Consider the following 27,705-nt stretch of genomic DNA (forward strand, 5'->3'; position numbering starts at 1 on the left):
GGCGCACAATGCATTTCAGTTTCTCTTGAGATTGCTCTGAAAACCGCACGTACTGCAGAACCTGGGAATTAGATTGTATGGGACAGCCTATTTTATGTTGCATCTGTCCAAAAACGTTGCATTGGCTGCCAGTATTGTAGAGCCAGGTGATGTTATTAACATATAAAAGTCCTAACAATTTGGGACCAGACTGCTGGAGAAAGTGCCTTCTCCTGTATCACTGCTTGTTCACTGAGATTTATAGACCAAGGGCCCTTGTTGGCACGGCTTCATCTGGCAGTAGCTGGGGAAAAGCATTTTTTTGTTGTGGCACACTGCCTTTGAAATTTGTTCCCCTGTAGTACTACAGAAGCCAACACTGGTCATGTTTTGGCAGCTGTTAATAATGTATCTGACTAGAATTGCCCCTTTTAACATCTAATTTGTTGAGACTTTTTTATTTAACTGTCTATTTTGCTATTTTAACGAATTTCATACATCACCTTGGAATTCTGGCAACAAGAAATGCTATATTAGCATTTAAAATAAATAAATAATAAATAGAAACAAGCGAAAGCACTAAAATTATACAATATTTTCCTCTCATGATCTGAATGCTTTCCAGTCCAACCTTTTCACTGGCTAGGAACTTAATAAAAACCATCTCTATATTATGCCAAACTGAGTGCTAGACTCCTCTCTTTGACTGGCTGTAACAAACATGGATAGTTTCCCAAACCTGAATGCTTTTTCTTCTGTAGGCTTTAACCTACCCTACCTTGCCACTGGATGCATTTTGCCTTGCTACCTAGGGATTATAGCTCTTAGCCTCTGAGGCATATTAATTGTGTCACTTTAAAAAAATCTGAGTTTATAACATGAACCCTCCAAAAATGACCCCATTATCTTCTTCAGCTTGAGGCTAGTTGATTCAATAGCCTGTCAAGTAGGCTCCTGAAAATATTTTGCAAAACTATTCAGTACCTCAAAGAAGCTGCAATTTATTCACCTCAAATATTTGTACCTAGTTTTTCCATTCAACAGAAGCCACAAATGTCTCATAATAACAAATAAAATCAATAATAGAACATTAAAATACAACACTATCAATCCAGAGTAGAAACTACATCAAAATGGAATTACTAAAAGAAAAGAAATCACTTAGCTTCATAATCATTTCAATACTGTGAACCTCAACACTGAGGGAGTCAAGCAAGCCACAAACACCTGTGGACCAACTGACATTATGAAGAACACTGTAATTGACAAAACCAAGCACTGTACTTCAGACAGCAGCAAGATAAACAGTATATACAGGTAGGTTCATATGGGAGATAAAGATCCTTGGAATATGGTCCCAAACTATTTCAATCTCTCTGTACTGGGCTCAAATCAGTTACTCTACATTGGGCTCAGAACCAAGTGAGAGCCAATAAACTTTGAAAAAGTCAGCTCCAAACAGCATAACAATGGCAGATCCATTATGTTTCCTTTTTTCAATTGTTTCCTGATATATAGCACATTAGAGCATTCTATGTGGATGACATGAATAGAAGCGACCAAAAGCCAAAGGTGGAGCACCAGTCTCATAGCAGCAGCTTTTACTTACCCCTTGTGAAAGGGTGGATCCATACAAAATAGTGCCTGCTACACATAGCTGGGAAAAGCTTTTGAGAAGAATGTAGTAGTTGACTACTGTATATACTCAGGTAAATGTTAACCTTTTGTATAAGTCAAGGGCAGGTTTTGGGGACAAAATTATGAATTTTGATATGACCCATGGAAAAGTCAAAGATAAAACTTAGGGGCAAAGACTAAGGGACTAAGCAAAGAAAGATGATGCCAAAGAACTTACAAAATTCTGGAAGGTATAAAGATTTTGCACACCCTAAAGTCTGGATAGATGAGGAGGGACCTATAGTAAATAGTGGCTGTACAATGTGTGGGGGAGTCGACCAGGCTTGGGTGAGGCTAAGAAAATGTGCACATGTCAAAAAGGATGTAAAGACAAATGGTAAGGTGCAGTATTAACTCTTATCAAAAAAGCTATTCCCTTTTCTGAGTAGAGTGGTGAAAGCTTACTCTGCTCCAGGAGAACCTAAAAGAAGCACCAACCCCCTCTATTCTCTTGGAGCCTTTTTGAGGAAAAGTGCCAAAAACCTGCTACCACTATGATTTTTCCAACCAGGCATTCAAAAAGGCCAGAAGTGACACCATGTTGGACAGAGTAGCAGGGGTCACTGCTTCTTTTTTGCTTTCCCAGACTAAGTTCTTGCCTTTTCCCACTCAGAGAAGGGGGCATTTCCTTTTTTGATATGATATAAGGTACAATACTTACATTGACCCATAGAAATGTTGACCCAGGTTTTTGGGGTCCATTTTTTAAACTAAAACTTCTAGACTTATACATGAGTGCATAGAGCATATCAAATACCACCGAGAAATCCAAGGAGAATCAACTTGATTATTCCTGGCTCTATCCATCTTCCAAACGAGGTTATCCACCAAAACAATCAGGGCATGTTCAATCCCCAAACTATGTCAGGCTACATATTGAAAGGGATTCCAATAGACAGCTGCTGATCAAGTTTGTATTAGCAGACTTCAAGACAAAAATAATGTGTTCTTGCTGAACGAAACACTCGTAGGTCTTGTATATTCCATGGACTTAACTGATTCATCAGATTTCCATTTTCCAGGGAATGATAAGAGTAAAAACTTTATAAGAGAAACTGGAGATCTCCAACAGCACCATAATCAAAGAATAAAATGTAGGATTCTTTAAGAGGAAGCCATGAAAGTTAATCAATAATCAAATCAGTAATTATGTTAGTTGTCTAGATATACCCAAAAGATCAAGTGCTACCAGGCACTTTATATCTTCACTGACTTCAAATTACCTGTTGACTTATGGTAACCCCATGAATTTCATAGTTTCATTAGGCAAGGGGTATTCAGAAGTGGTTTGTTGTTGCCTTCCTCTGACATATAACCTAATGAACCTTGTTTTTCTTGGCAGTCCCCCATCTGAGAACTAATCAGGCTTGACCCTGCTTAGCTATGCACATATAGCACATCAGGGAACATATATTCTGTACTTTATTGGCCCAAAGGAACCACAATAACTGTTATAAAATCAAATCATCCATATTTGAATGTGTTGATGATGGTAGGCTGTTGTTGTTGCATGCCTTCAAGTAGTTTCCAACTTATGTCAACCCTATTCTGAATTATGGTGCCTCAAGGAGTTTGCCATTGTCTTCTTGAGGCTGAGAGAATGTGACTTGCCCAAGGTCATGGTTGAGTGGGTATTTGAACCCTGGTCTCCAGAGTCATAGTCCAACATTCAAACCCTACACTATGCTAGCTCTAGATGGTAGAGTAGGATTGCTCAAGAATTAGGGCAGGGACTCCTTCTGGGAGGCGTAAGATCAAATTTTAGTTAGAGCACCACTCACACTACTACGGGTAAGGAAAAACTGTAGAGCCATACTATTGGAGGTCTTTTTTACCAGTAGTTCTGCAATGGGATCCCCTTCCTGCTCCTGAGTAGGAGAGGGGCTCCTGGAGGTCATCTGCCACCATCTACTGATTTTAATCCACTCAGCCCAGTAACTCAGTGGACAGTTACTGAGGGACTTGCTTTTTATTTATTTTTTAAATCACTGACTATGCAGAGGCTTTCCTTCATCTTTCCTCATGAGAGATGAGAATCCTATATGCATGCACATACTGAGCATGGCATGTGAAAAGTGTGGAGAAAATGAGATCTTTAAAGGAAAGCTTTATTTTAAGCAAGCAGTCTACATTGGCCAACACGTGTCTTTTATATGAAGGCAATTCCCATCAGGCATTAACTAAGAATACTTATGCAAACAGTTTAGGTCACATTTAGCTGACATTAAAAGAAATACAGTTATCTAGTCATGTCCTAATGGGACACGGTGGCTCAAGTGGTTAAGACGCTGACTCTGTTGATTGCAAGAATGGCAGGTTGGTAGTTTGAAGCACAGGTGCTGTGTGATGGGGCGAGCTCCCATCACTAGTCTGAAAGCATGCCAATACAAGTAGATACATAGGTACCACTTCGGTGGGAAGGTAAACAACATTCTGTGCAATCATGTTGGCAACATGACCCACACAGTAGTCTCTGACAATGCTGGCTCTTCGGCTTAGTAACAGAGATGGGCACCACTCCCTACAGTCGTACACGACTGGACAACCTGGACCTATCTAGACATGTCTTATTCTACTCACGGTATCAATGGAGTCTGAATCGTCGATGTTAATGGGGAGTTTGGACTCCTTTGTCCAGCCTCAACCAAACTTCTGTTAGGTGGGACAGGAGCCTAAATCCTTTGTCTCTCTTTGTCTTCTCTCTCTCACACTAGTGATAATTGCCCAAGTGGTTATCTTGTTGGCAACTGTCTCGCATGACTCCTCCATGACACTGACCTAATAAATGTAACATCATTATTAACCCTTTGTTTAGTTGGAGGGGAGACTACAGCCCTCAGCAGAGTTGCCCAGATAATGTGATCGTCCATTATAGCGACAGCAGTAGCAATGGTAAGTACATTTCTATACCGCTTATCAAGCACTCCCTAAGCGGTCTACAGTGTGTAAGCTCATTGCCGCAAACAAGCTGGGTATTCATTTTAGCAACCTCAGAAGGATGCTAGGCTGAGTTGACCCTGAGCGCCTGGCTGGTATCGGACTGACAACCTTGTGGTTTGTGAGTGAGTGCTGCAGCACAGACATTTAACCATTGCTTCACCAGGGCACCTCTGACTGTCTGAGTTTGGGGACTGTATGCAAGGGACTGATAACCATATTTGTGACCATTGGCTACAGTTGCTTCTTTCTTTTCTGGAAACTTGCCAGGGACTGGCAGCCATTGCAGGGCCCTCTACTTTGAGTAGCGCTTACACCACCGTATTTACCATGGCAACTGCTGATTATCATGTGCTAATGTGATGCTGTGAAAGGCCATTGTAGATAATTCCTTCTTACTGCTTGAGTCTAGAATCTGTTGATAGTAAGCAATAAAATTACCCCTTGATACCGACCCATCAGAGAAAACTCACAAAATCAACTGGGAGTGCAAATTACTGACTCAATCCATCCTATGGCAGCAAAGTAATATACTGAAAATTCTTCAGAAATAACTTACCATAAATAAATCATGGGCACCTATATCAAGAGCAAGTAGAAATGCTTTTTCAAATCTTTGATACCTGCAAGACAAAGAGAAACAAAAGGGACCATTTGAACTCTGTGGGTTAATGATGCTGATGAAACTTTATCATTGAGCCATGGAAGTGTTGAGAACTTGAGGAAAATGACATTACTTTGGTATGGATATTTTTAAATGAGAAATAAATAAGGATGCAATCTGAGTAGGATCTATTACATCTTGGAAGACATGCTCAAAGAAGAGAAGTAGCATTTTCTTTTCACCCGGTTCTGAAATTCACACCGATGCTGGTTTTCCCTTTAATCGGTATTCTTAATTTTGTTACATTATGGCACCTGTTAAAAACTATAGAGCTGGATTATATCAGCTCAGTAATTTCAGAAATATTCTCCAAACACCATCTAGAACAAAAAAAAAAAAGCCCCCTTCTCAGGAGTCATACCTTACCATGAAATTCTAATTTGTATAAAGGGATACAATAAGTTCCTATGTGAGTTAGCAAGACCTTCCTGTTGAACGGGAAGGTCTGGAAGAGATTTCTAAACATGTTCAGCTGAACAGAGGAGACTCCTCACAGCTGGAAAACCTTACAAAGCAAGGATTCAGATCACACAGCATTCTGAACACAATCAGTGAATATGGGCAGAAGCCGCCTTCAAACTAGATCAAACTAGCTTGGCTTCATGCTTGTTTTTGTGACACTGATTACTTCACTTTTAATTCCTTTTTAATCATTCAGATCGCAGAGTTAGAAAGGATTCAAAGGGCAGTCTAATCCAAAATTCTGTCATGCTGGAATACATAGCTGAAGTACTCCTGAATACTCTAATAAAGGATAGTCCACTACTCTCTGAGGCAGTCCATTCCATTCTCAAGCAACCCTTACTAGGAGAGTCTTACTAATATTTAGATGTAATTTTACATATTTAAAGATGGCTATCATACCACTTCTCAATCTCCTTTTCTCCCAGCTAAACATACCCAATTCCCGGCCTAAGTTGTTCCTCACCGTGCTTGATTTCCAGACATTCAACTATCTAGGTCACCCTCCATTAGACACATTACAGCTTGTTAATATCCTTCTTGAACTGTGATGCCCAGAATTAGACAGAGTTCTAGATGATGCTCAAAGAAGAATAGAGTGTTACCATAACATCCCTCAATCTAGAACTATAGTTCTGTTGATGCAGCCTAAAACAGCATTGGCTTTTTGGCCATCATATTGCACTGCTGATTCATGTCTGGCTTGGGTCTATTAAGACCACTTTCTCCTTTTCACACATACTGATGTCAAGCCCATCACAATTAATGCATTTTTTTTTTTGCCTCAGTGTAGTACCTTACATTTGTCCCTGTCAGTTGTTTTTTAGTTTTCACCCAACTCTCGAATCTGTTAAGGTCATTTTGAATGTTGATTCTGCCATTTGGGGCAGTGTTTTTCAGGATATTTAATGTGGGGAACTGGTAATTTTTTCTCCTAATTTGCCGGTGACCAGTACCATATTTATACCCATTGACTGAAATTGTTTTTGAACAATACTGGGCCCAGGACAGAAACCTAAGGTACCCAAGTAACTTCTTTCCATGATGAACAGTAAATATTGATGAGCACTACTTGGGTTCAGTCTGTTAAATAGTTTAAAATCCATCCAATATTAGTCCTCTCCAGCCCACTACTGCTCAAATTGCTGGTACACAGATCAGTGCTGGTATAGAAGGCATCTGCTGGTGGTCCCTGGAGAATTTATAGGCAATAAAGAATTGTAGCTAATAGATATAAATATGGCACCAGTCCATGGCACATTGGGGGAAAGAACATACTATTCCCAACATCAGGTAGCCCGAGAAACTAGCCCTCATTTTTTTCAGTTTGTCTAAAAACCGGTCATGGGGAACCTTGCCAAAATTCTTACTGAAATGAAGATATACTGTACATTCACAGCATTCCCCTGAACTATCAAATATTATTATTATTATTATTATTATTATTATTATTATTATTATTATTATTATTATTTGCTTATAAAAATAATTTACAATTTAAAGTAATTAACATAAGAAGCACTGAAGCAGGCCCATGAGGTATTTTAAATACATTTCATTTTTTCAGCATCATTTCTTTGGTTTAATTCTGTTTTAATGTTCACTTTTTGCATGTACTTAACTGTATAGCTCTTTTAAACTGTAAGTTGCCTTGAGCTCCAAACCTGGGAAGGAGGTGGGATACAAATAACAGTAACAATAACAATAATTCTAACTGAAGCTAGTTTAGAACTTGATGCTAAGCATGCTTGGTACAGACAGAACGTAAGTGTTTGGTAAATTTTGGCGCGGTACAGACCGCCAAAAAGCAGTGTACCAGCGCCAGTATTAGGGTTAGGGAGCACGCACCATGTACATGCTTCCTAACCCTAGTATGTGCTGGCAGCGGCATAATGGCGGCACCCTGTGTACACGGGCGCCACCATTATGACGTCACGCATGCGCCACGTCCAAATGGCGTGGCGCAGGCATGATGTTTCATGCCGCCCAAGGCTGCTTACGGCGGACTGGCTGCAGCGCTAGGAGCTCTGAAATGGAGTGGCCCCTTTCTCCCATGGCTTTGGCTCACGGGGTGTCCAAGGCCATGAAGCCCCAAGGACACCCCTTTTCTAGGCCATGGGGAAGCAACATTTTGCCGCTTCTCCATGACCTGGAAAAGCATCGGATTGAGGCCGCAGGGCCGGCTGCCCTGGCCCCAAGAAGCACATTTTGATATATTATAGCATATATTATTATAGCATATATTGTATATTATAGCAATAGGAAGTACAAATATATTATAATTATGCAGAGCCCATTCATTAAAGTGAATGTTTTGCATTATATTCAACAAAGAACCTTTCAAACTGGCAATACTTTAAAAAAGTACTAGAGGATCAGGTATTGGTCAAAATCCCAAAGAACAATTACATTTGTCACATGTACCCAAGTGATTTTAGAATGATTTTAATAGCACAGACCCCACCAATACAATCAACTACTTTTGAAACTACAAGGAATTCCAAATATTGCTTGTAATAGGTCAATGACCCAGCTATGAAGCTAGTGAAAAAATTGTTAAAACACTATTTTTATTTTCTCCCAGACATGGCAATTCTAAAACAAACCTGAATTCCCTGTCTATCTGTCTGTCTTTACCACCTGCTTCAGATTACCTCAAACTGAACTGAACAGAAAACAATAAATACTGAAATCGCAAACTTTTATCACTTTCTCCCTATATAGGTACTGTATTGCTATCAACGCATCAGTTTATAAGTAGTAAATTTTAAATGTGTCATGAATATGAACAAATTCAAGCAAGATTTCTTTAGGAGAACTACTGAAATCAACACATTTTAAAGTGAAGAATTTGATTTCATGCCTTGTTAAATAATGGCTAACACATGTGTACCATTGCTGGTAAACTGCCTGCCATGGTACATGCTCTGTTATCCAGCAAGAGTAATTTCTTTTTTCTGTGGGGAACCCTGCCCCCATGGTTTCCTTTTTCCAGACAAGAGAGCTGCCAATTCTGCCTTGAGAATGTATTGCTTGTTTACTTCCAAAAGCCTTAATCCAGGCCAGCGGTTAATCTCTCAAATGCTGGAAATACAAAAATGGGAGTTGAGATTTTCCTACAACAGAAATTGTATTAGTGATACACTTTCACAGATGGAGGTGATCATTTCCTCAGTGCAATGGAGAACTGCACCTAGATAGTAGCCATACTCATGAGAGCACAGTGTTCATATCAGCTGTTCACCTGTGGGAGAAGACGTTTTGCAAAAATATCAATGGAAATTTATTACAGTGAGATTGAGAGTTCAACCTCAAAAAGTTCTGTAAAGCCAGTGTGCTTAGGCCTGAACATACATTAACATATATATTGCAGTCAAAAGTGAAGTTTATTTTATTTGCTATAAGATGGAAGTGATAGTCCTGATGAGGAACTAAGGAGACAAGGCTACTGTCAGAACATGACATGGAGACACAGAATGGTTCCCAATTGGCAAAGGAGTCAGACAAGGCTACATCTTATCACCCTACCTGTTAAACTTATATGCAGAACATATTGTAAGAAAAGCAGGCTTGGACACAGATAAAGGAGGAGTGGAAATAGGAGAAAGGAATATCAACAATCTAAGATATACAGACAATGCCATAATAGCAGAAAACCTCATAGGCCTGGAACAATTACTAAGGAAGATCAAGTGAAAAAGTGCAGAGGCAGGCATACTGTTGAACATAAAGAAAACAAAAATAATGACCATGCAGAATTTACACCAATTCAACCTACACAATGAAGAAATAGAAATAGTAAAAGAGTTCTCATACCTGGAATCAAACATTGATAGGAACAGGGACTGCAGCCAGGAAATTAGAAGAAGATTGAGGAGGGTGGCTATGAAAGAACTAGAAAAGAGCCTAAGATACAATGATAAACAATTGGGCACAAAAGTTAGAATCATACAAGCCATCGTATTCCCTATTACCATGCATGAATGTGAGAACTGGGCAGTTAAGAAACAAGATAGGAACAAAAATCTATTCATTTGAGATGTGGTGCTGGAGAACAGCACTGAGGATTCTATGGACAGCCAAAAAGACAAACAAAGGGTCCTAGAGCAGATCAAGCCAGAAATCTCCCTGGAAACCAAGATGACAAAACTAAAGCTGTCATACTTCGGACACATTATGAGAAAGTACAACTAATTGGAAAAACCAATAATGCCGGGAAAGGTGGGCTGAAGTAGAAAGAGAGGAAGGCCGCATACTAGATGGATGGACTGTATTAAGGAGGTCCTGGGAATGAGTTTACAGGAACTCAGCAGAGCAGTGGAGAACAGGGTTTTTTGGAAATGCCTCATCCACAGGGTTGCCATGGGTCAAGATTAACTCGAGGGCAGTTAACAACAAAAATTATGGCCATCATTTCTTACCCATAGACTCCAAACTGCAATATGGGGATTATTACACAGAGCAAATGAAGATTACTGAAACAGTATATGGGAAGTATTTAATAATAAAGGAATGAATAAATAAATCAATAGTTTCTAGTCATCTGAAACAACAGAAAACATTTTGGGAAAATCGTTATGGTTCAATACTGAATACATATGTTCATCAAGGCTATTTAGGAACGTTAAGAAGGTGAAAGAGATTATCTTATAATAGTGAAAGCCATAGACCTAAAAATGATGTGTATTTCCTCTTACACATATCTGCACGAAAAATTAAATGATGAAGAAAGCTGCATTTTAAAAAAAGTCCCATGAAATCTACTTGTTCCACAAGATTATTTCCCACCGCTAATAAATGTTATGGGCAGGTTTTAATCATATGTCAAATAATACAGAAGGTTCTCTGAGATCTGATGCCTTTTCAGGGAGAAAAGGATAGGAAAGCAGGAGGGACAAAAAGGCCTCCACCTGCCTCCGCAACACTACATGCCTGTCTAACATCGCATGTATTCCTTTCGATCATAGCCACAGTGTTTTACAATAGTCAGTTTAACTCTGAGGACCATGTCATGTGAAAGGGCAAAAATAAAAAATAAAACAAATAATTGTTGGGATACGTATGCATGATTTTATTTTCGTATTTATACCTGCCTAGGGGTGGTGGTGGTATAGATACCAATACTGAAAAATAATTTTTGTGACTAGTTACAACCAACAAGCTGTCTTAGACATGCTTATTAACCATGTAAGCATATTCCTGGAGCTGAGCTGATAAAAGGAGTACTGCTTCACACACCCCTCCACAAGAATGCAAAGTGTAAGAATCTATAGCAGAAGGGCTGCGCCACAATTCTAATTTATAAGCCTTTCTGTATAAATGAAGAAGTCTTAGAATCTGCCTCATCAGGAAGTCCAGTGAAGGATGATGTGTGGTATGTAAATTAGAATTTAAAATCCTTCCAGAGAAAGACAATAGGAATAATGAATATTGGAAACAATCTGTATGTAATCAAATCCAAATGAAATGAAGTTTTAATTTGTTCACATTCCAAAGTGTATATGCAAATTTTCTAACTATTTGTAATATCATTCAAGCATTTATTTAACACTGAGCAATTGTATTTAAGCATATGAACGGATGATGAAAACAGGTTAAATCAAGTACAGCTACCAAACATTTACTTCAGAGCTTACATTATCACTTTTAATTCAGTTATTTTATTTAGTATTTCAATTTAATAATGCACTCTTTCATTCATTTTCTAGGCATGTTGCCCATGTCTGAAGAACTATTATTAATTATTCATCAGAAACAATTTCCTCAAATTCTTGTATTAACAATTTTTGGAACAGAAACAATAGGCATGGTTTTACAAAATGGGAAACAATGCTTCCTTATCTACTTGAAAGAAAATTAAGAAGGGAGGAAGGTTTAAAATTGTAAGAATTAATATGTTACTGATGGAATATCAACTCCATTTAGAATAAAAACATATTGCTTTCATTACTAGTTTGGTATATGAAAGTAGGCTTTCAGAAGGAAGCACAACATTTTTAAAAAGGAAGGTCAACAGTGAACTGACTTTATTTACAAGGTTAGAGAACTGGTGTACTATGCAGTGATTTATATTATGTTTCTATGCAACTGGAAAATTAAATAATGTATTTTTCACTGACTAGCCAGTTGTTGGAATAACATTTATAGAATTCATTTCATTTTTTTAGTTTTAATATTAGCTATCAGCCTTCTGGTGAGCAAAATTCTGTATCAGCCACAAGTCTGTTGTTAGTTAGTAAAAGCTGCACACCCTATATTTCAAGTGACTTAAGATTTCAATATGTTTGAAATGTGCTCTTTGGATATCTGCCAATGCATAATACTATGTATTGTATATCTATAGTGCAAGCCTATGCATATTGTCCTTGATGGACTTTTATCCCAGCTAACTAGGTACAGGAGCTGCAGCCTCAGGTTCTAATCATCTCCTCTGTACAGGCAACATGAGACATATACATGCCTCCTATGGTGGTACCCATTGGACCTGGTCTTGCATTCAGAGGAGTGACCTGCATACGTAATACAGAAGTGTTGGATTGTTCCACAGAAGGCACAAGAGAGGAATAAGTTTAAGAATGCAACATGGGGCATCATAATACAACATGAGTTCTTTTACAAAGCAATTTAATATGTTTAAATTAGATTAAATTAATTATTGTAATAAAATAGTGAAGGGGAAGGCAAGACAGCTACGGACTAACACTGATGAATTAGCCTCCCAACATTATCTGGCTTTATCACCTCCATACAACTTAAAATGCCATCAAAGGTAAAGAAGAAGAAGAAGAAGAAGAAGAAGAAGAAGAAGAAGAAGAAGCTGGATGAGCCCTATCAATACTGAATACCAGGAATCCTTCAAAGCAGAGAAACAGATGAGAACCGACTCACTTTTTCAGCGACAGAGACAACGCAACTCGTGAATAACAGATCTGTAAGTACAGCTCCTTCTCCACTCCCTAAATCATTACAGAAATATGAATTAAGTAAGACAGCCTCTTCAATAATAATAATAATAATAATAAATGCTTTATTTGTATACCGCCCTTCTTCCAATCAGGGCGGTGCACAGCATAAAAACATATACAATATACAATATACAAAGACAATAAAACAGATTAAAATGTATATTAAAATCAGATACTAGCCAGCTCATCGTTGGCTATCGGGGGGGGGGGGGGGCTAGCTAGAGCTCGTATCGGGGAACGCTCGCTTAAACAGGAAGGTTTTTAAATCCTTCCTGAACTGGGCTAGGGAGGTAGCTGAGCGGAGCTCTATGGGCAGCGTATTCCAGAGGGTTGGGGCCAAGATGGTAAATGTCCTCCTTGCAGTGGAGGCTAGTCTTGCCCCAGGTACCCTCAGTAGCTGCTGCCCAGATGTTCTGAGTGTGCGGGGCGGATTGTATGGGGAGAGGCGGTCCTCAAGGTATCCTGGGCCCAAGCCATGTAGGGCTTTATAGGTTATAACCAACGCCTTGTATTGCGCCCAGAAGCGAATGGGCAGCCAATGCAGATCTTTAAGTACAGGTGTTATATGACTGGCCCTGGATGTGCCAGTGACCAGTCTGGCTGCCATATTCTGTACCAATTGTAGCTTCCGGGTATGGTACAAGGGTTGCCCCATGTAGAGCGCGTTGCAGAAATCCAAACAAGAGGTTACCAGAGCATGTACCACCATTTCAAGGTCCCTCTGGCCCAGGTAGGGACGCAGCTGGCGAATCAGCCGAAGCTGATAACAGGTGCTCCTGACCGTCGCATCCACCTGAGATGTAAGGTGAAGCGACGAGTCAAGAAGCACCCCCAGACTGCGTACCGAGTCCTTTACGGGAAGCGTGATCCCGTTCAGGACAGGTGGAATCACCGCCATCCCCGGGCCAGGAGAACCTATCACGAGCACCTCCGTTTTCTCTGGATTCAGACTGAGTCGGTTTTCCCTCATCCAGCCCATTACTGACTCCAGGCATGCCACGAGAGAAGAGATGCCATCCCCGGTCACTGCATCAGTCGGAGACATAGAGAAGACTATTTGGGTGTCATCAGCGTACTGATAACCCCGCGCCCCATGTCTCCGGATAATCTCTCCCAGCGGTTTCATGTAAATGTTGAAAAGCATGGGAGACAAAATGGCTCCTTGAGGGACCCCAGATGTAAGGGCCCTCTTATCGGAGCACACGTCTCCCAGCAGCACCATCTGGAACCTCCCAGAGAGGTAGGACCGGAACCATTGGAGCGCAGTGCCCCCGATTCCCACCTCTGCCAGGCGCTCCAGAAGGATACCATGGTCTATGGTATCGAAAGCCGCTGAGATGTCCAAGAGCACCAACAGGGACACGCTTCCCCTGTCGATGCCCAGACAGAGATCATCGACCAAGGCGACCATGGCCGTCTCCACCCCGTAACCCGCCCGAAAGCCAGTTTGAAATGGATCCAGATAATCCGTTTCATCCAAGATCGATTGAAGCTGGATTGCAACCGCCCTCTCGATCACCTTCCCCAAAAATGGCAGCAGTGAGACTGGCCGATAATTACTATGCATCAGGGGGTCGAGGGAGGGCTTTTTTAACAGCGGTTTTTTTCAAAGTCCAAATATAAACTACTTACAGGGACAGGGAGAAAATAAAGAAAAAAAAGATAATGGAGATCAACTTCCAGAATTCACTGGCAGTAATAATGGTCAGCTCTTCTGTGACATCTGCCTTTTGTCTGAAGAAACATTGACCTGTTACAGACTGCCAAAATAAAGCTGCTTCGGGCCTTGTTGGAGATATGCTATTTTAAATGATGCATGGGTCCTAAGAGTCCAGAAGTCGCGCCAAAGCCACACTACATTCCTAAGCACTGGAGTACAGCTTTGGTGCAGCTTCCGGATTCTTCTGATGCATGCATCATTTAAACAGCATACCTCCAAAGAGACCCGAAGCAGCTTTATTTTGGCAGTCTGTAACAGGCCATTGATTCTTATTTTGCAGATACTAAATGATATTGCAAACAAGATAGAGAAATCCCAACAAGCCTTTCATATGGAAAACTCTCATGACAAACAGGAGGTTAAAAAAGGCAGCTGATTTTGATCACATGGAGGAAGATTGCTCAGTTTCTTCAGGACACTCAGAGCTAGCCAAATATTCCTGTGTATTACAGAGAAAGCAACTTCTCTTAGAAATTTATCACAAGGCACATATCTGGAATACCCAGAAATCAATTACAAGATTCCTTTCCCAGCAGTTAAACTGCCACATCAGAGAAATTGATTTAAAAGACTACCACTATTTACCCAGCCTCAGAGCAACCAAACACATATTTTTGACTTTTAATCAGGCATCTATCCCTAACAAACTTTATAAGTCCACACACACGGACTTGCATGAAACTGTCAGTACATCACTCAGATTTCCTCGATACAGAGAAAGTGATGACTCTCTACCAGCACTCATGGGAGCCATGAAATCCCAAGTAACAAACAACCCTCTTAAAATGACCTGTACAGATGTTGAATCCTCACCTACAATTAAATTCCAGGGGTCTCAAACCTGTGCAAACCCTGCCTATAGAAAAGACAGCTCTGACCACCACTTGTAACATCTCATATCCCACATAAGCCAAAGGATGTTCCCCATGCTAAAGAAATGAGATCTTTGCTTGCTTCTGATCCTCATTTTGTTGCCCATGCTCAACTGATTGATATCAGAATAGATGGAGCAAGAAGAGTGAGAATGTGATGTGCTATACCACTATCCAGAGAGAAAGACACTGCTACAGTTATCCCAGCAATTGGCTAATGTGAGCTAACTACCACTGGGAGAATCACCCATCTAGCCTTTAGCCTGTATTGCAACCACTTGACATTCACCTGATCAGCATAAGGTTGCCCTTATGAGATGGAACATCGCTGGGTGGTATACATCTAAAAGAGATCCCCTTTTCACTGTCTTCCTTGACCAATATGATACTGGTCCAAGAAACATGGGCCTGTTACAGACTGCCAAAATAAAGCTGCTTCGGGTCTCTTTGGATGTATGCTATTTAAATGATGCATGGGTCCTAAGAGTCCGGAGGTCGCGCCAAAGCCACACTCCATTCCTAAGCACTGGAGTGCAGCTTTGGTGCAGCTTCCGGATTCTTAGGGTGCATGCACCATTTAAACAGCATATGTCCAAAGAGACCCGAAGCAGCTTTATTTTGGCAGTCTGTAACAGGCCATGGATTGCTAAAGATCTGGTATTGAATGGTTTTTACACATTTTCAGGTGTAGCGGAGTCTGGGAGAAAGCGTGGAAGAGCAAGATAAAGCCTCAGAGGCCTGGTTCCTACCACTCTATGTGCTCTTCTCACATTTAAAACAGATACCATGGCAGTGCTAATCCAATTTAACCACTGCACTCTGCTGATAATGTCTGCATGCCTCCAATGAAGAAGAAATCCCAAATCAGAAACCTGTGGGCTGAACTGGAATCATACACTGCTAATCTCATATTTCAGAATCCAAATGCACTTGTTATCCTGGGGGAGATTTGAATGCTAGACTGGGCCCCAATGACCATAACCTGTACACCCCTCTCTAACCTCGAGGATGATGAAACCCACCTCATCCGATGCTCAAAAGACAAGAAATCAAAGTTCGCAGGCCTATGTCTGGCTCAATCAGTCTTCAGATTAAACCTTTGTATCCTAAATGGTGTTTCTGAAAAGTGACTGTCCAGCTAAATCCACTTATCTTTCTGGGTACAGAATGAGTGCCACTGTCTATATAATCATTTCCAGGGACCTTCTCCCCTATACCAAGGATCTAGAAGTTATGTCTAGGTTTGAAAGTAATCTTCCAATTCAGCTACAACTAAGCAATTTCACTCAGGAGACACATAACAAGGACTGTAACCAACTCTTTTAATGCTATCAGGAAGGACTTACCAGTGAGCTAAATGGACCTCCAACTAAATCAAACAATAAGTGAAGTATTGGCCACAGATCGCCTTCAGTGTCTTTGGAACGAGCCTCTGATGAAGTCCTCCGAATCCTTTTGAACAATTACAATAATCTTATCCAAGTGCTATTCCAATATGTAAACCAGCAAAATAGTACACACTTGAGGCAACAACACCATCATTAAAAACTGTTTGACAAGGAATGTGTTAATGCTAAAAAAGCTCTCATTACCACTTACCAGGGCTATGTAGCCAATGCTATATCAGAAGCTGTGACAAAACATCTCCAGCAAAAGAGAGGCTACAAAAAATGCTGGTGTGCAATAAAAAAAGCCATGAAAAACAATTGGGCACAACTTATTCAGGCAGTCAAATTCATGAATTTAGCTTTATTCTGGCATATTACCGTATATACTCGACTATTAGTCGACTTCATGTTTAAATTGAGAGCATGTTTTGGGGCCAAAATTACGGATTTTGCCATGACTCGTGGATAAGTCGAGGGCAAAATTTAGAGGCATATAACAAAGGATCTAAAGGATTAAACAAAGGAAAACAATGCCAAAAAACTTACAAAATTCCAGCAGGCATATTTGAGCTCATACTAAAGGCTGGATGGATGAGTGAATAGATTGGGGTCAATGCTTCAAGGACAGATTACATTCTTGCCTATCACCAGGGGATGATTCCTTTTTAAAATAAGAGATAAAGTAAAGTACTTATATTGATTCACTGATAAGTCGACTCATGTTTTTGGGGTAAATTTTTTAACTAAAATTTCTAGACTTATACATGAATATATACAGTACATCAAGTTCCCAAAGTAATGCACCAGTTACCATGGATGGTCACATCCCCAAAGGATCTGAGAGGAACACTTTCAAGCACTTTATAAGGATATTTATGTAGAAAATTGATCTGCAAACCAAATTATAGAGAATCTCCCAAGGTGAACACCGGTGACAAAGACAGAGATCAAGAACCTTGTAGCTCAACTGAGAATCAAGAAGGCTCCTAATTCGTATGCTGCATGAAGGGACCTCACTCAAAGAAAGATGTAACCCCCAGGGTCATTTCATCAATGCCATTGACACTGAACAAGGTGTAAAGCAAGGTTACATTCTAGCTCCACTCTTGTCCAACTTTTACATCAACGACAAGGTGGTCAACTCAACAACACAAACCTCCATGTTCTGAAATGAGAGGGAAGGCATATCTCAGCTCTGCTTTATGCAGATGATGCAGTAGTATTTTCAAGAACACCCATTGGTCTAAAAAGAGCACTAAGAGCACTAACACAGTATTGCAGAGGGATCAGCTAGTACTCAAATATTAAAAAATTAAAATCGTGGCATTTGCTAAAAGGTCCAAGAAGCATAACTGGAATATAGATGGCCACAATTTTGAACAGGTCTCCTGTTTCAAATATTTGGGGGTAATCTTTCACACTACTGGTAGTAGAAAAGTACATAGGGAGTATGCTGCTGGTAACACACAGAGGAGCTCAACAGCCATCCTCCAATTTCTTATGACCATTATATGGTGGTGGCACTCAAACGTTTTGAAGCCAAATCAGTTACACAACTGATTTATGGATTCCAAATGGGACCCCTTCCCAACTCTGCATCATTAGAACTTGTGCAATCCAAGTTTCTAAGATCCGCATTCCATGCTCCAAAATGTGTCCCTAATGCAACTCTGAAACCCGAGTCAGCCTTCATTAAAATGGAGGCCAGAGTGTGGGTGACTATACCCAGTTACTGGCTCAGACTATCCTTCTTCCCCACCCGCATTGCTCCATTAAACCTGATCGATGATTTCCATCTATGTGGAAACAGACGGTGATGACAAATTTTCATCACTGGGCTTTTCTTTTGCTCAGCGTGGAATATGTTAAGGCTAAAGCAACCGTCAAACAATGGGTGGTTAATACAGAGCAACAACTAGATCTAGCTAGCCCCCCAAATTTTATTGCTAGTGACTCCAATAGATACTTGACACCACCTATGGCATACTTAGCTAAACTCAAAGTACTTAAACACCAGAGAGCCTTTACTTTGGCACGATATCATGCTTCTCTCAGCTTTCCTTGAAGGCTGATATAAGAAAATCCTCTTCTCAGACAGACTGTGGCCAAATAGAGACAATAGAGCATGCACAACTTCAGTGCTCATACTACAGTGACATCCTCATCGGCCTTATTTCACCTTTATTGCATAAATACTAAGGACACACCAGTCAATTTCATACTTCTCTGTCACTTTCAGATATCAAGCCTGATACAACTGTTGCCAGATTTTGTGTAGCTGCAGTTAAAATTCACCAGGCAATGACCTCCACAGCAGACTAATACCAATCTTGTCTCGCTATATTGGAATCTAAAAGGATATTTTAAATACTGTTTTTAAATTGTTTTTACCTTATTTTATTGAGTATCCCCCCTTTCATCTGTGCTGGTCTATTACTGTAATAAAGATTCTGTTCTATTTTTAATAAAATAGAAGTGACAAGTATCATTTTTACCAATCATCTCAGGTTCTTAGTGTTTCTAGGCCAGCAAGTGGAAGCAGAAACAGTTTACTTACTAAGCATTTGAACAAAATACTGTCTGGCTACTAGCTTGTGCTTCTTGTTCTTCAAGTCATTGCCAACTTGTGGCAACCTTAAGGTGAACTTTTGTTGTTAACTGCCTTCAAGTCGATTTTGGCTTTTGGCGGCCCTATGGATGAGACACCTCCAAGACCCCCTGTCCTCCACTGCTCTGCTTAATTCCTGCAACCCCATATCCACAACTTCCTTAATAGTGGCCATCTATCTGGCATGTGGACTTTCTCTCTTCCTACTACCCTCTACCTTTCCCAGCATTATTGTCTTTTCCAATGAGACTTTCCTTCTCGTGATGTGTCTGAAGTACAACAGCCTCAGTTTGGTTGTCTTGGCTTCCAGGGAGGTTTCCAGCTCTAGGATCCACTTGTTTGTCCTTTTGGCTGTCCGTGGGATCTTCAGCACTCTTCTTCAATACCACAACTCAAATGAATTGATTTTCTTCCTCTCAACTTTCTTAACTGTCCAGTTCTCACATCCATACATGGTAATAGGGAATACAATGGCTTGTATGATTCTAACTTTTGTGCTGAGATGTGTATCTTTGCATTTTAGAATCTTTTCTAGTTCTTTCATAGCCACCCTCCTCATTCTTAATCTTCTTCTGATTTCCTGACTGCAGTCCCCATTTCTATCAATGTTTGATTCCAGGTATGGAAATTCTTTTACTATTTCTACAGTCAGCCCTTCTTATACACGGATTTCTTGTACACGGATTCAAGCATACATGGTTTGAAAATGTAAAAACAAGGTATAAATTTCAAATATCAAACCTTGATTTTTCCATTTTTTTATAAGGGACACCATTTTGCTATGTCATTATATTTAATGGGACTTGAGCATACATGGATTTTGTTATACATGGGCAATCTTGGAACTAAACCCTAGCGTATAACAAGGGTCCACTATATTTCTTCACTGTCTAGGTTGTACTTGTGAAGGTCCTTGGTGGTCGTTATTTTTGTTTTCTTTATGTCCAACATTAAGCCTGCCTTTGGACTTTCTTCTGTGATCTTCCTTAGTAGGTGTTCCAGGTCTTTGAGGTTTTCTGCCAGGGCTATGGTGTCATCTGCATATGTTAGATTGCTGATATTTCTTCCTCCTATTTTAACTCCTCCTTCTTTTGTGTCCAAGCCTGCTTTTCTTATAATTATGTGGAATTTATATGTATTTTCAAATAACAAATAAAAACAAATAGAATTTCAATTAAAAGGATGCAGATTCCAATTAAAGAAGGAGGGGTTGACATTCCAGATCTTTTCACGCACCATTGAACATATCTGTTTTCTTGTAATAATTTTTGAACATACGCACTTAAAGTAAGTAATCCACCATGGTTAGCTTTGGAATCTTCATTTTGGGCAAATTTATTTAAACAGAGAGAATCTGGTTTTCAATTTATAAAAAAAAATGCAGTATTTTGCAAACAGTTTCTGTGGTTAGAACTGTGTGGCAAACATTATCAATTGCAATCTGACCCATACACTCATGCCTATTGACTTTACAGTGGAACCTAGATTTGAAAATTAGTAAAGTAGTGGGATTGTGATCATGTGAGTCAAGAGACTATGCTGACGGCAGCACTGCTGCAGGTGAGATTTCCTATGTCAGACAGTCTTTTGCTGAGGAGCCAGACTAAATGAGGCAAACTCTGGCATAGGTTCTCTCAGAGACAATGACAATGGCACCATAGCTAACACAATGGGAACATAGCTAACACTTGTTAGTACTGTGCAGAAGGAATCACAGTAAACCCATTTTGAATGTCTTTTACCATGAGAACCTTGCGATAAGACAATTCAAAATGAAACAAAAGATAGTGCCAGAAGATTAGGCACTGAATGAGCTACTAGGGCAGGGGTAGGCAACCTGCGGCCCGCGGGCCGGATGTGGCCTGGCGAGGCCTTGGGACCGGCCCCAGCCCAGTCCTGCCGCCGATTGCCGCCAGGGCCTTTGGGGGGCAATTGTCTATAGAAGCCTCAGAAACATGCATTTATATTAACATTTTTTAAAAAATCAGCAAATTTTTTCATGTGTCCTCCATTTTTTAAAAAAAAGTGTCTTCCATTTGAAAATTTTGTCCTACATTTGTCCTGGTTTATTTATTTATTTATTTATTTATTAAATTATTAAATTATTTATTTTTTGGCTTCGGCCCCCCAGTTGTCTGAGGGACAGCAACCCGGCCCCCGGCTCAAAAAGATTGCCTACCCCTGTACTAGGGTGACAATGGAAAGATTGATTCACATCGATTGACATTGTTTTGAATTTATTTACAAAATAATATGCTGTTTCTTTATTGAAATATTTAGGAAATTATCTGCAAGCCCCATCAGGAATTTGTTGGTGGGCCTATTAAATATCATTTTTCATTAACCTTTAGCAAATGATACATTTGACGAATGAGGGAAATATACATATTGGTGGAGTTGGAAAGAAATGAGACATGCAGAAGAATGCCAGCTTGAAACGAAGAGGTGGCAAGACTGGACAGCCTTTCTGAAACAGACAGTTCCTAGAAGTGCTGATCTCCCACCATTCCCAAGTAATAATCCTACCATGGACTTCATAGTCCATGTGGGGGGAAATTCCAAATTGGAAGAAAGCAACTTTTAAAGGGTTCCTTTTTAAGGAACCATTAACAAAATGTGCTCCTCTAAGGTTAAAGAAATGTTCCATGTCAATCTCTGTAAATGTCATGGTCTACCCTAGCACTAACATTTTAACCTCAGTGTTGCTGAACAATGAATGACCAATTAAATTAATTCAATTATTATTGTGGAGTCAAAGGCTTTCATGGCCAGCAAAACATCAGATGTTGGCGAAACGTCAGGAAAAACTCTTCTAGGGAGAGGCAGGAAGATAGAAATAAAAATTATTATATTATTATTATTATTATTATTATTATTATTATTATTATTAGAACATGGCCACGTAGCCCAAAAACCCCAGAAAAACTATCAATTATTATTGTTTCTGCTAATGAAATATTTTTTGAATTATTAGCATTTAACATCATCAAACTAATTTTCAAACCCAATTTTACAAGCTCTGGCCTTGCTATGAATCAGATTTTTTGCTAAACATCATCATCACTCTTAGTTTTAAAAATATATCATTACAGTGGCATAGAAAAAAAATCCTAATGGGTTGCTGTATAATATGAATAGATATCTATATGGAGATAGACAGTGCTGCGAACAATTTTAAGAAGACTTCATCCAATGTTACTTTGATGTGTGCTAGCCATAAGTTACATAGAACTGATGACCCTCTGTTTGCTCTTATGTTGTTGGAAAGGATGGCAGTACTTTCACAGGAAGATCATGTAGCTTTATTCTTTTAATTGCTGAAAGGCTCTGAGGCTCTTTAGGAAAGAAACCAATGGCTACATAGCATTATAATTGTAACTGACTAATTCTAACAGCAATGCTGTAGCCCACACTTTCTTTTTTATTAGAATCTTCTTTCTCTTTGAATTTCCCACACTCCTTATCGTTCTCATTTTCCTCTAAGGAAATATTTGTTGCCATGGTAATATTTTGTAGGGATGTTGCTAGAATTGCCTTCCTTCAGGACTGCAAAAGCTGCAAATATCCCCATTGCACAACACGTCCCTACCTCTTCTTTTCCCTAACCTCTTACTGTTCAGCAACTTCTCAACAGTCTACCTTTATCTTTAAATACAGGCACACTCCAGCATACTTTTCCAAAGTACTCTGGGCTGAAAACAGATGTTAATTAAAAATGCTGATAAGAGCTGATGACACCTGTTGTTTCACACTTATTTTGCTCAACCCTGTCTGTTAAATCCCAGCTTTTATTACATTAATTCTCTTCAGCTTTTCTTCTGTTTCAGCTTTAGCCCTCTCACTCTAGTGAGCATGTAAACTTATAGTATGTCTTGAAAGCTACATTTTATTGAGCAAACATATCAGCATGTCTACACACCAAAAGACAGCACTATAGCAGAGGTAACTGTAGTTAAGGATGAGTTGTTGCTTCTACTATAAATCCCTGCAGTGTCTATGTGATATCTCACCAATTAAAAAAATGCAGGGAGCATCTTCTACTAGATGTTAAAAGCTAGATGCACTTTACCTTTGCTCAAACACTTGATTTTTGTTGGTGTTCTAAAAACTATGGATATAACTATACTGTGCCAAAAGCTCCACTTGCCTACAGTTCTTCCATGGGCTATATTATATTATCCTTTCTTCTTGTGTTAACTTATCTCCACCATTAAGGACAGTAGCCTAAATTAGTAACCCAATTTGACCCTGAATATAGCTTTGAAATATGATTTTAATGTCAGGGTTCAAGCCTGGAATATAAGCAACAAGTAATGTTTTAAGGGCATATACAAAATGACTTTCCTTCAATAATAAATATGCAGCTCTTATATTTCTGGGGTAACATGGTGCAGCTGATGAGTAGATTGTAAAAAAGCTAGAAAACTAAAGGCATAATCAACTGAGCATTTTTCATTTTTCATATGAATATATGATGCTTTTGTATACTAAGTGAGACTGGTTTATATAGCTTAATAATGTCTATAATGATTGAAAACAGCTCTCTAGGCTTTCAGACAGGAGTCTTTACCAGTCCCAGTGGCCTAGCTAGGCTTGCAACGTGGATGTCCTACATGTATTTTTCCACTAGAGTGACATGCAATGTGATGCTAGTACATAACTTTCTCATTTTCTCAATTTTGGTTGTTATACTTAAGTGTTATGCCCAAGTTTGTAAGGGCAACCTGTTTATGCTGAGTGCGTGTAGTGGAATTCCCCCTTGAGTAGACTCCCACAGCATAACAACCAAAATTCACATTCACAAGTATAACATGAATATGTTTTGATCAAGTTTGCAAGGCACAATATTAACACGAAATATATTAAACAGAGGATGCTTGGTAACAGCTTTTAGAATACAGCTGTTAAATATTTTCCCTGGAAGTAATTTTCTATGATTCCTAACACCTGAGACAATTCAACTAACTTTTCAGGTTCAAGGGCATAATTTAGGGACTGAAATATTACAACAATCTAGAATACAACAGTCTAGAAGTTTTTTTTCTTTCAACTTTACTTAGTGCTCTAAAAAGCTGGTTCATGTATTTGCCCAGACTTTACAAAAGGAAAAGGAATAGGAAAATTAAGAATGGAAAACCAACAGAATAGTGCTTTCTCTCTACAGAAATGCTAGCTTCTTGGGTACATTTTGCTGTTAACTGTTGTCAAGTCAATTTGGACTTATGGCAACACCAAGAATGAAGGACCTCTCTAAGCCACTCTTATCGTCATTGGATCTTCAAGACTTAAGGCTCTGGCTTCCTTGGTTGAGTCTATCTATCTGGTCTTCCTCTTTTCCTACTGCCTTCTACTTACCAAGTGTTATTGTCTTTTCTAGTGAGTCATATCTTCTCATGATATGGCCAAAGGACAACAGTCTCAGTTTAATCATCTTGGCTTCTAGAGAGAATTCAGACTTTATTTGCTTAGGATCCATTTCTTTCTCTTTTTAGCTGTCCATGGTATCCGTAGAACTCTTCTCTAGCACCACATTTCAAATGAGTTGATTTTCTTCCTCTCAGCTTTCTTCAATACACAGACATTGGAAAGAGTATGGCATGGATAATCCTGACTTCAGTATTCAATGATATATCTTTACACTTCAGGATCTTGTCTAGTTTCTTCATAGCTGCCCTTCCAAGTCCTAGGACTTGAAGGCAAATCATAGCTACCTCAGGATAATAGTGCCTTTGGCTGGAGATTATCACATGATGTTGTTCCTTTTTTTTTTTTTCTTGTGCTCCCGGTGGGAGATTCTTTGGCAAGCTTTGCTTTTTATTGACGCAAGAAATTGTGAACAACCTCCTTTCCAGCTACTGTTGTGTCATGCTTCCCTGTGTGATAGTTCAATTCTGCTTTAATGGTGGTTTTGGATAGACAGTGGGTGTGCTTTGGGAGTGGCTTAAATTATCAGGTGAGAAGGGGAATAAATAGACAATTCTCTTTTTTGCCCACCCTTCCTCTCTCCTCTTACTCTAAGGAATTAAGTCATTGCCTCTCCCTCTACCCCACACCCCCAACTTAGTATTATCTCTTTCATTTTTCAGCAGTCTGCTTATGAAGGGAGATCAAGCTAACCACCTGGGCTTCCTTATATCTGGAGATATCGGTCTCTCTTCTTCCATTCCTTTTGTTTGTTTGTGACATGTTTGAGTCACCTGAAGGGCCAAAAGGTACACAAATAAATAAAACTGGTTGGTTGAGTTTTAGTGGGGTGGGAGTGCGGTAGTCTGTTATTTCTTATAAATCTCCACACAGCCCAAATTCCTCAACTGGGGTTACTTGCTTTTTCCTTCTGAAACATTCATTCCAAAGCAACCAATTTCTCTAGATCTCAAAATTCCTGTTCCTTAGTTTGTGCATGCACATATGTTTTTAAAGCATTAATTCCAAGAGAATCAAAACTTCCCCAATTTTAGGTCACTCCAAAGGAGAAAAGGTATGCACTTCCCGCCATACATAAAGAAAATAAAGCAGATGGCTGGGATAAATAAATGCCATTTTAAATGTAAGACTTTTTCATTAATATTTCTATATGAAAAAAGGCTAGGTTTCCATGGCTTACATTATAGAAAAACTATTCTACTCAGGGATGGGGAAAGTGAGGGCAACCTTCAGGGAAAGAAAGCCAAATTAGGAAAAGCGGGTGGGGATAGGAGGTAATAGGTGGGCAATCCCAAATGCTGCGTGTGGTAAGCTTTTACTGTGCATGAAGATTGCAATCCTGGAAATGTACCCTAAGGTGTCATAGGATCACATAGCATTTTCAGCAACAATTACATTTTAGCAGGAGAAGACCCTCATGTGATAAAGTCTTTAGTCATCTTCTGATTGCTTGACTGCAGTCTCCATTCCGATTAATGACTGAGCTAAGATATGGAAAATCTTGAACTATTTCAGTGTCTCCATGATCTATTTTAAAGTTATATAATGTTCACCTGTAAAACTGCCTTTGCACTTTTCTTTCTTGACTTTCTTCATTGTTCCAAATCTTTGCTATTTTTTGCTAGTAGTATGGTGTCATTTGCATAGCTTAGACTGTTAATGTTCCTTCCTCCAATTTTCATGCCTCCTTCCTCTGAATCATAGAACAGAATCAAAGAGCTGGCAGAGACCACAAGGGCCATGCAGTACAACTTTCTTCAATACACATGGCTTCCTGCCATGCAGGAAGACACAATAAGCCCTCCAGACAGATGGCATCCAATCTCTGTTTAAAAACCTCCAAAGAAAGGGACTGCACCACACTCCAAGGCAGTGTATTCCATGGTTGAATAGCTCTTACCATCAGGAAGGTCTCCCTAAAATTTAGGTGAAATCTCTCTTTTGCATTCCTCCTGATAATGTCCCTGGCTTCAGTCCAGAGTTCTTCTAGCTTCCAGTCAATCAGGCTTAATAATGCAAATCTATTTTTTACATTATCATTAAATTCTATGAGGATGTTGTTCAGGTTGCACTTTGGCATGATGGTTGCACAAGGAATGGAGCTTCTCCATTCTCCACTTCCAATTGTGTAGTGTATTTAATTTCTACAATGGCTATCAGGTGATGTCCATATATACAGTTGTTTCTTGGGTTGTTTAAAGAATGTTTTTGTAATAAACAAACTGTTGGCCTCTCAAAATTAAGTCACTCAGTCAGTCTCCTGCTTCATTTTTTGATCCTAGACCCAATTTTCCTACAACCTATGATTCTGCTCTTTTTCCTATTTTTGTGTTTCGATCATCTGTTATTAAGAAGTCCTCTTTTGATGTGTGATCAATTTCCTCCTGGACTCCAACATAGAATATTTCATGTCTTCTTCTTGTGCCTCTGTAGTTGGACCACACACTTGGATTAAGTTTATATTGATGGGTTTCCCCTGAGATCTTATTGACATAATTCGGTCAGGCTTTGTATTATATCTTTTGCCTGTTTTCCCTACATTTCTCCTCACTATAAATGCCACTCCATTTCTTCTTAGATTCATTTCCTGATTAAAACACTGTGGAATTTCTTGACTCAAAATGTCCTATTCATGTCCACTTTCGCTTGCTCATCCCAAGTACTGCAATGTTTATATGTTCGATTTCTTGTGTTACTGTGGTTAGCTTCCCCTGATTCATGCTTCTCAGACATTCCATGTCTACCTAAGAGCACTATATTTTGCACTACTGACTGCAGACTGACATTAAACTTTAAAAAGATAGTAAAAGAGATACTCATACTTTCTGGTTGCCTTGATGTTCCCTAATTTTTCTCTCTAAAAAAAATCAATTCTATAAGCAGACAAAATATGACCAATAACTCAAGAATGAATAAGAAAAAGAAAGAGCAAATGGAATTTTTATAAACATTTGAGAGAGAAAATTTTGCATGACCTTCTTAAACTCTGCAAACAGCAGATTCTCATTA

General features: G+C 39.4%; 1 protein-coding gene across 4 annotated transcripts in view; it reads right to left on the reverse strand.

Moving 5' to 3' along the window:
- Positions 1 to 27,705, reverse strand: part of LOC121924095 (WD repeat containing planar cell polarity effector) — a 195,982-nt gene that overhangs the window by 63,748 nt on the left and 104,529 nt on the right. For all 4 annotated transcript variants that reach the window (XM_042455221.1, XM_042455203.1, XM_042455212.1 and 1 more), the window contains one exon: positions 5,153 to 5,216. In XM_042455221.1, the coding sequence (XP_042311155.1) occupies positions 5,153 to 5,216 (64 nt within the window). The remainder of the gene's footprint in view (positions 1 to 5,152; positions 5,217 to 27,705) is intronic.

This window comes from Sceloporus undulatus, chromosome 1, assembly GCF_019175285.1.
Source record: "Sceloporus undulatus isolate JIND9_A2432 ecotype Alabama chromosome 1, SceUnd_v1.1, whole genome shotgun sequence".
Lineage (NCBI taxonomy): Eukaryota > Metazoa > Chordata > Lepidosauria > Squamata > Phrynosomatidae > Sceloporus > Sceloporus undulatus.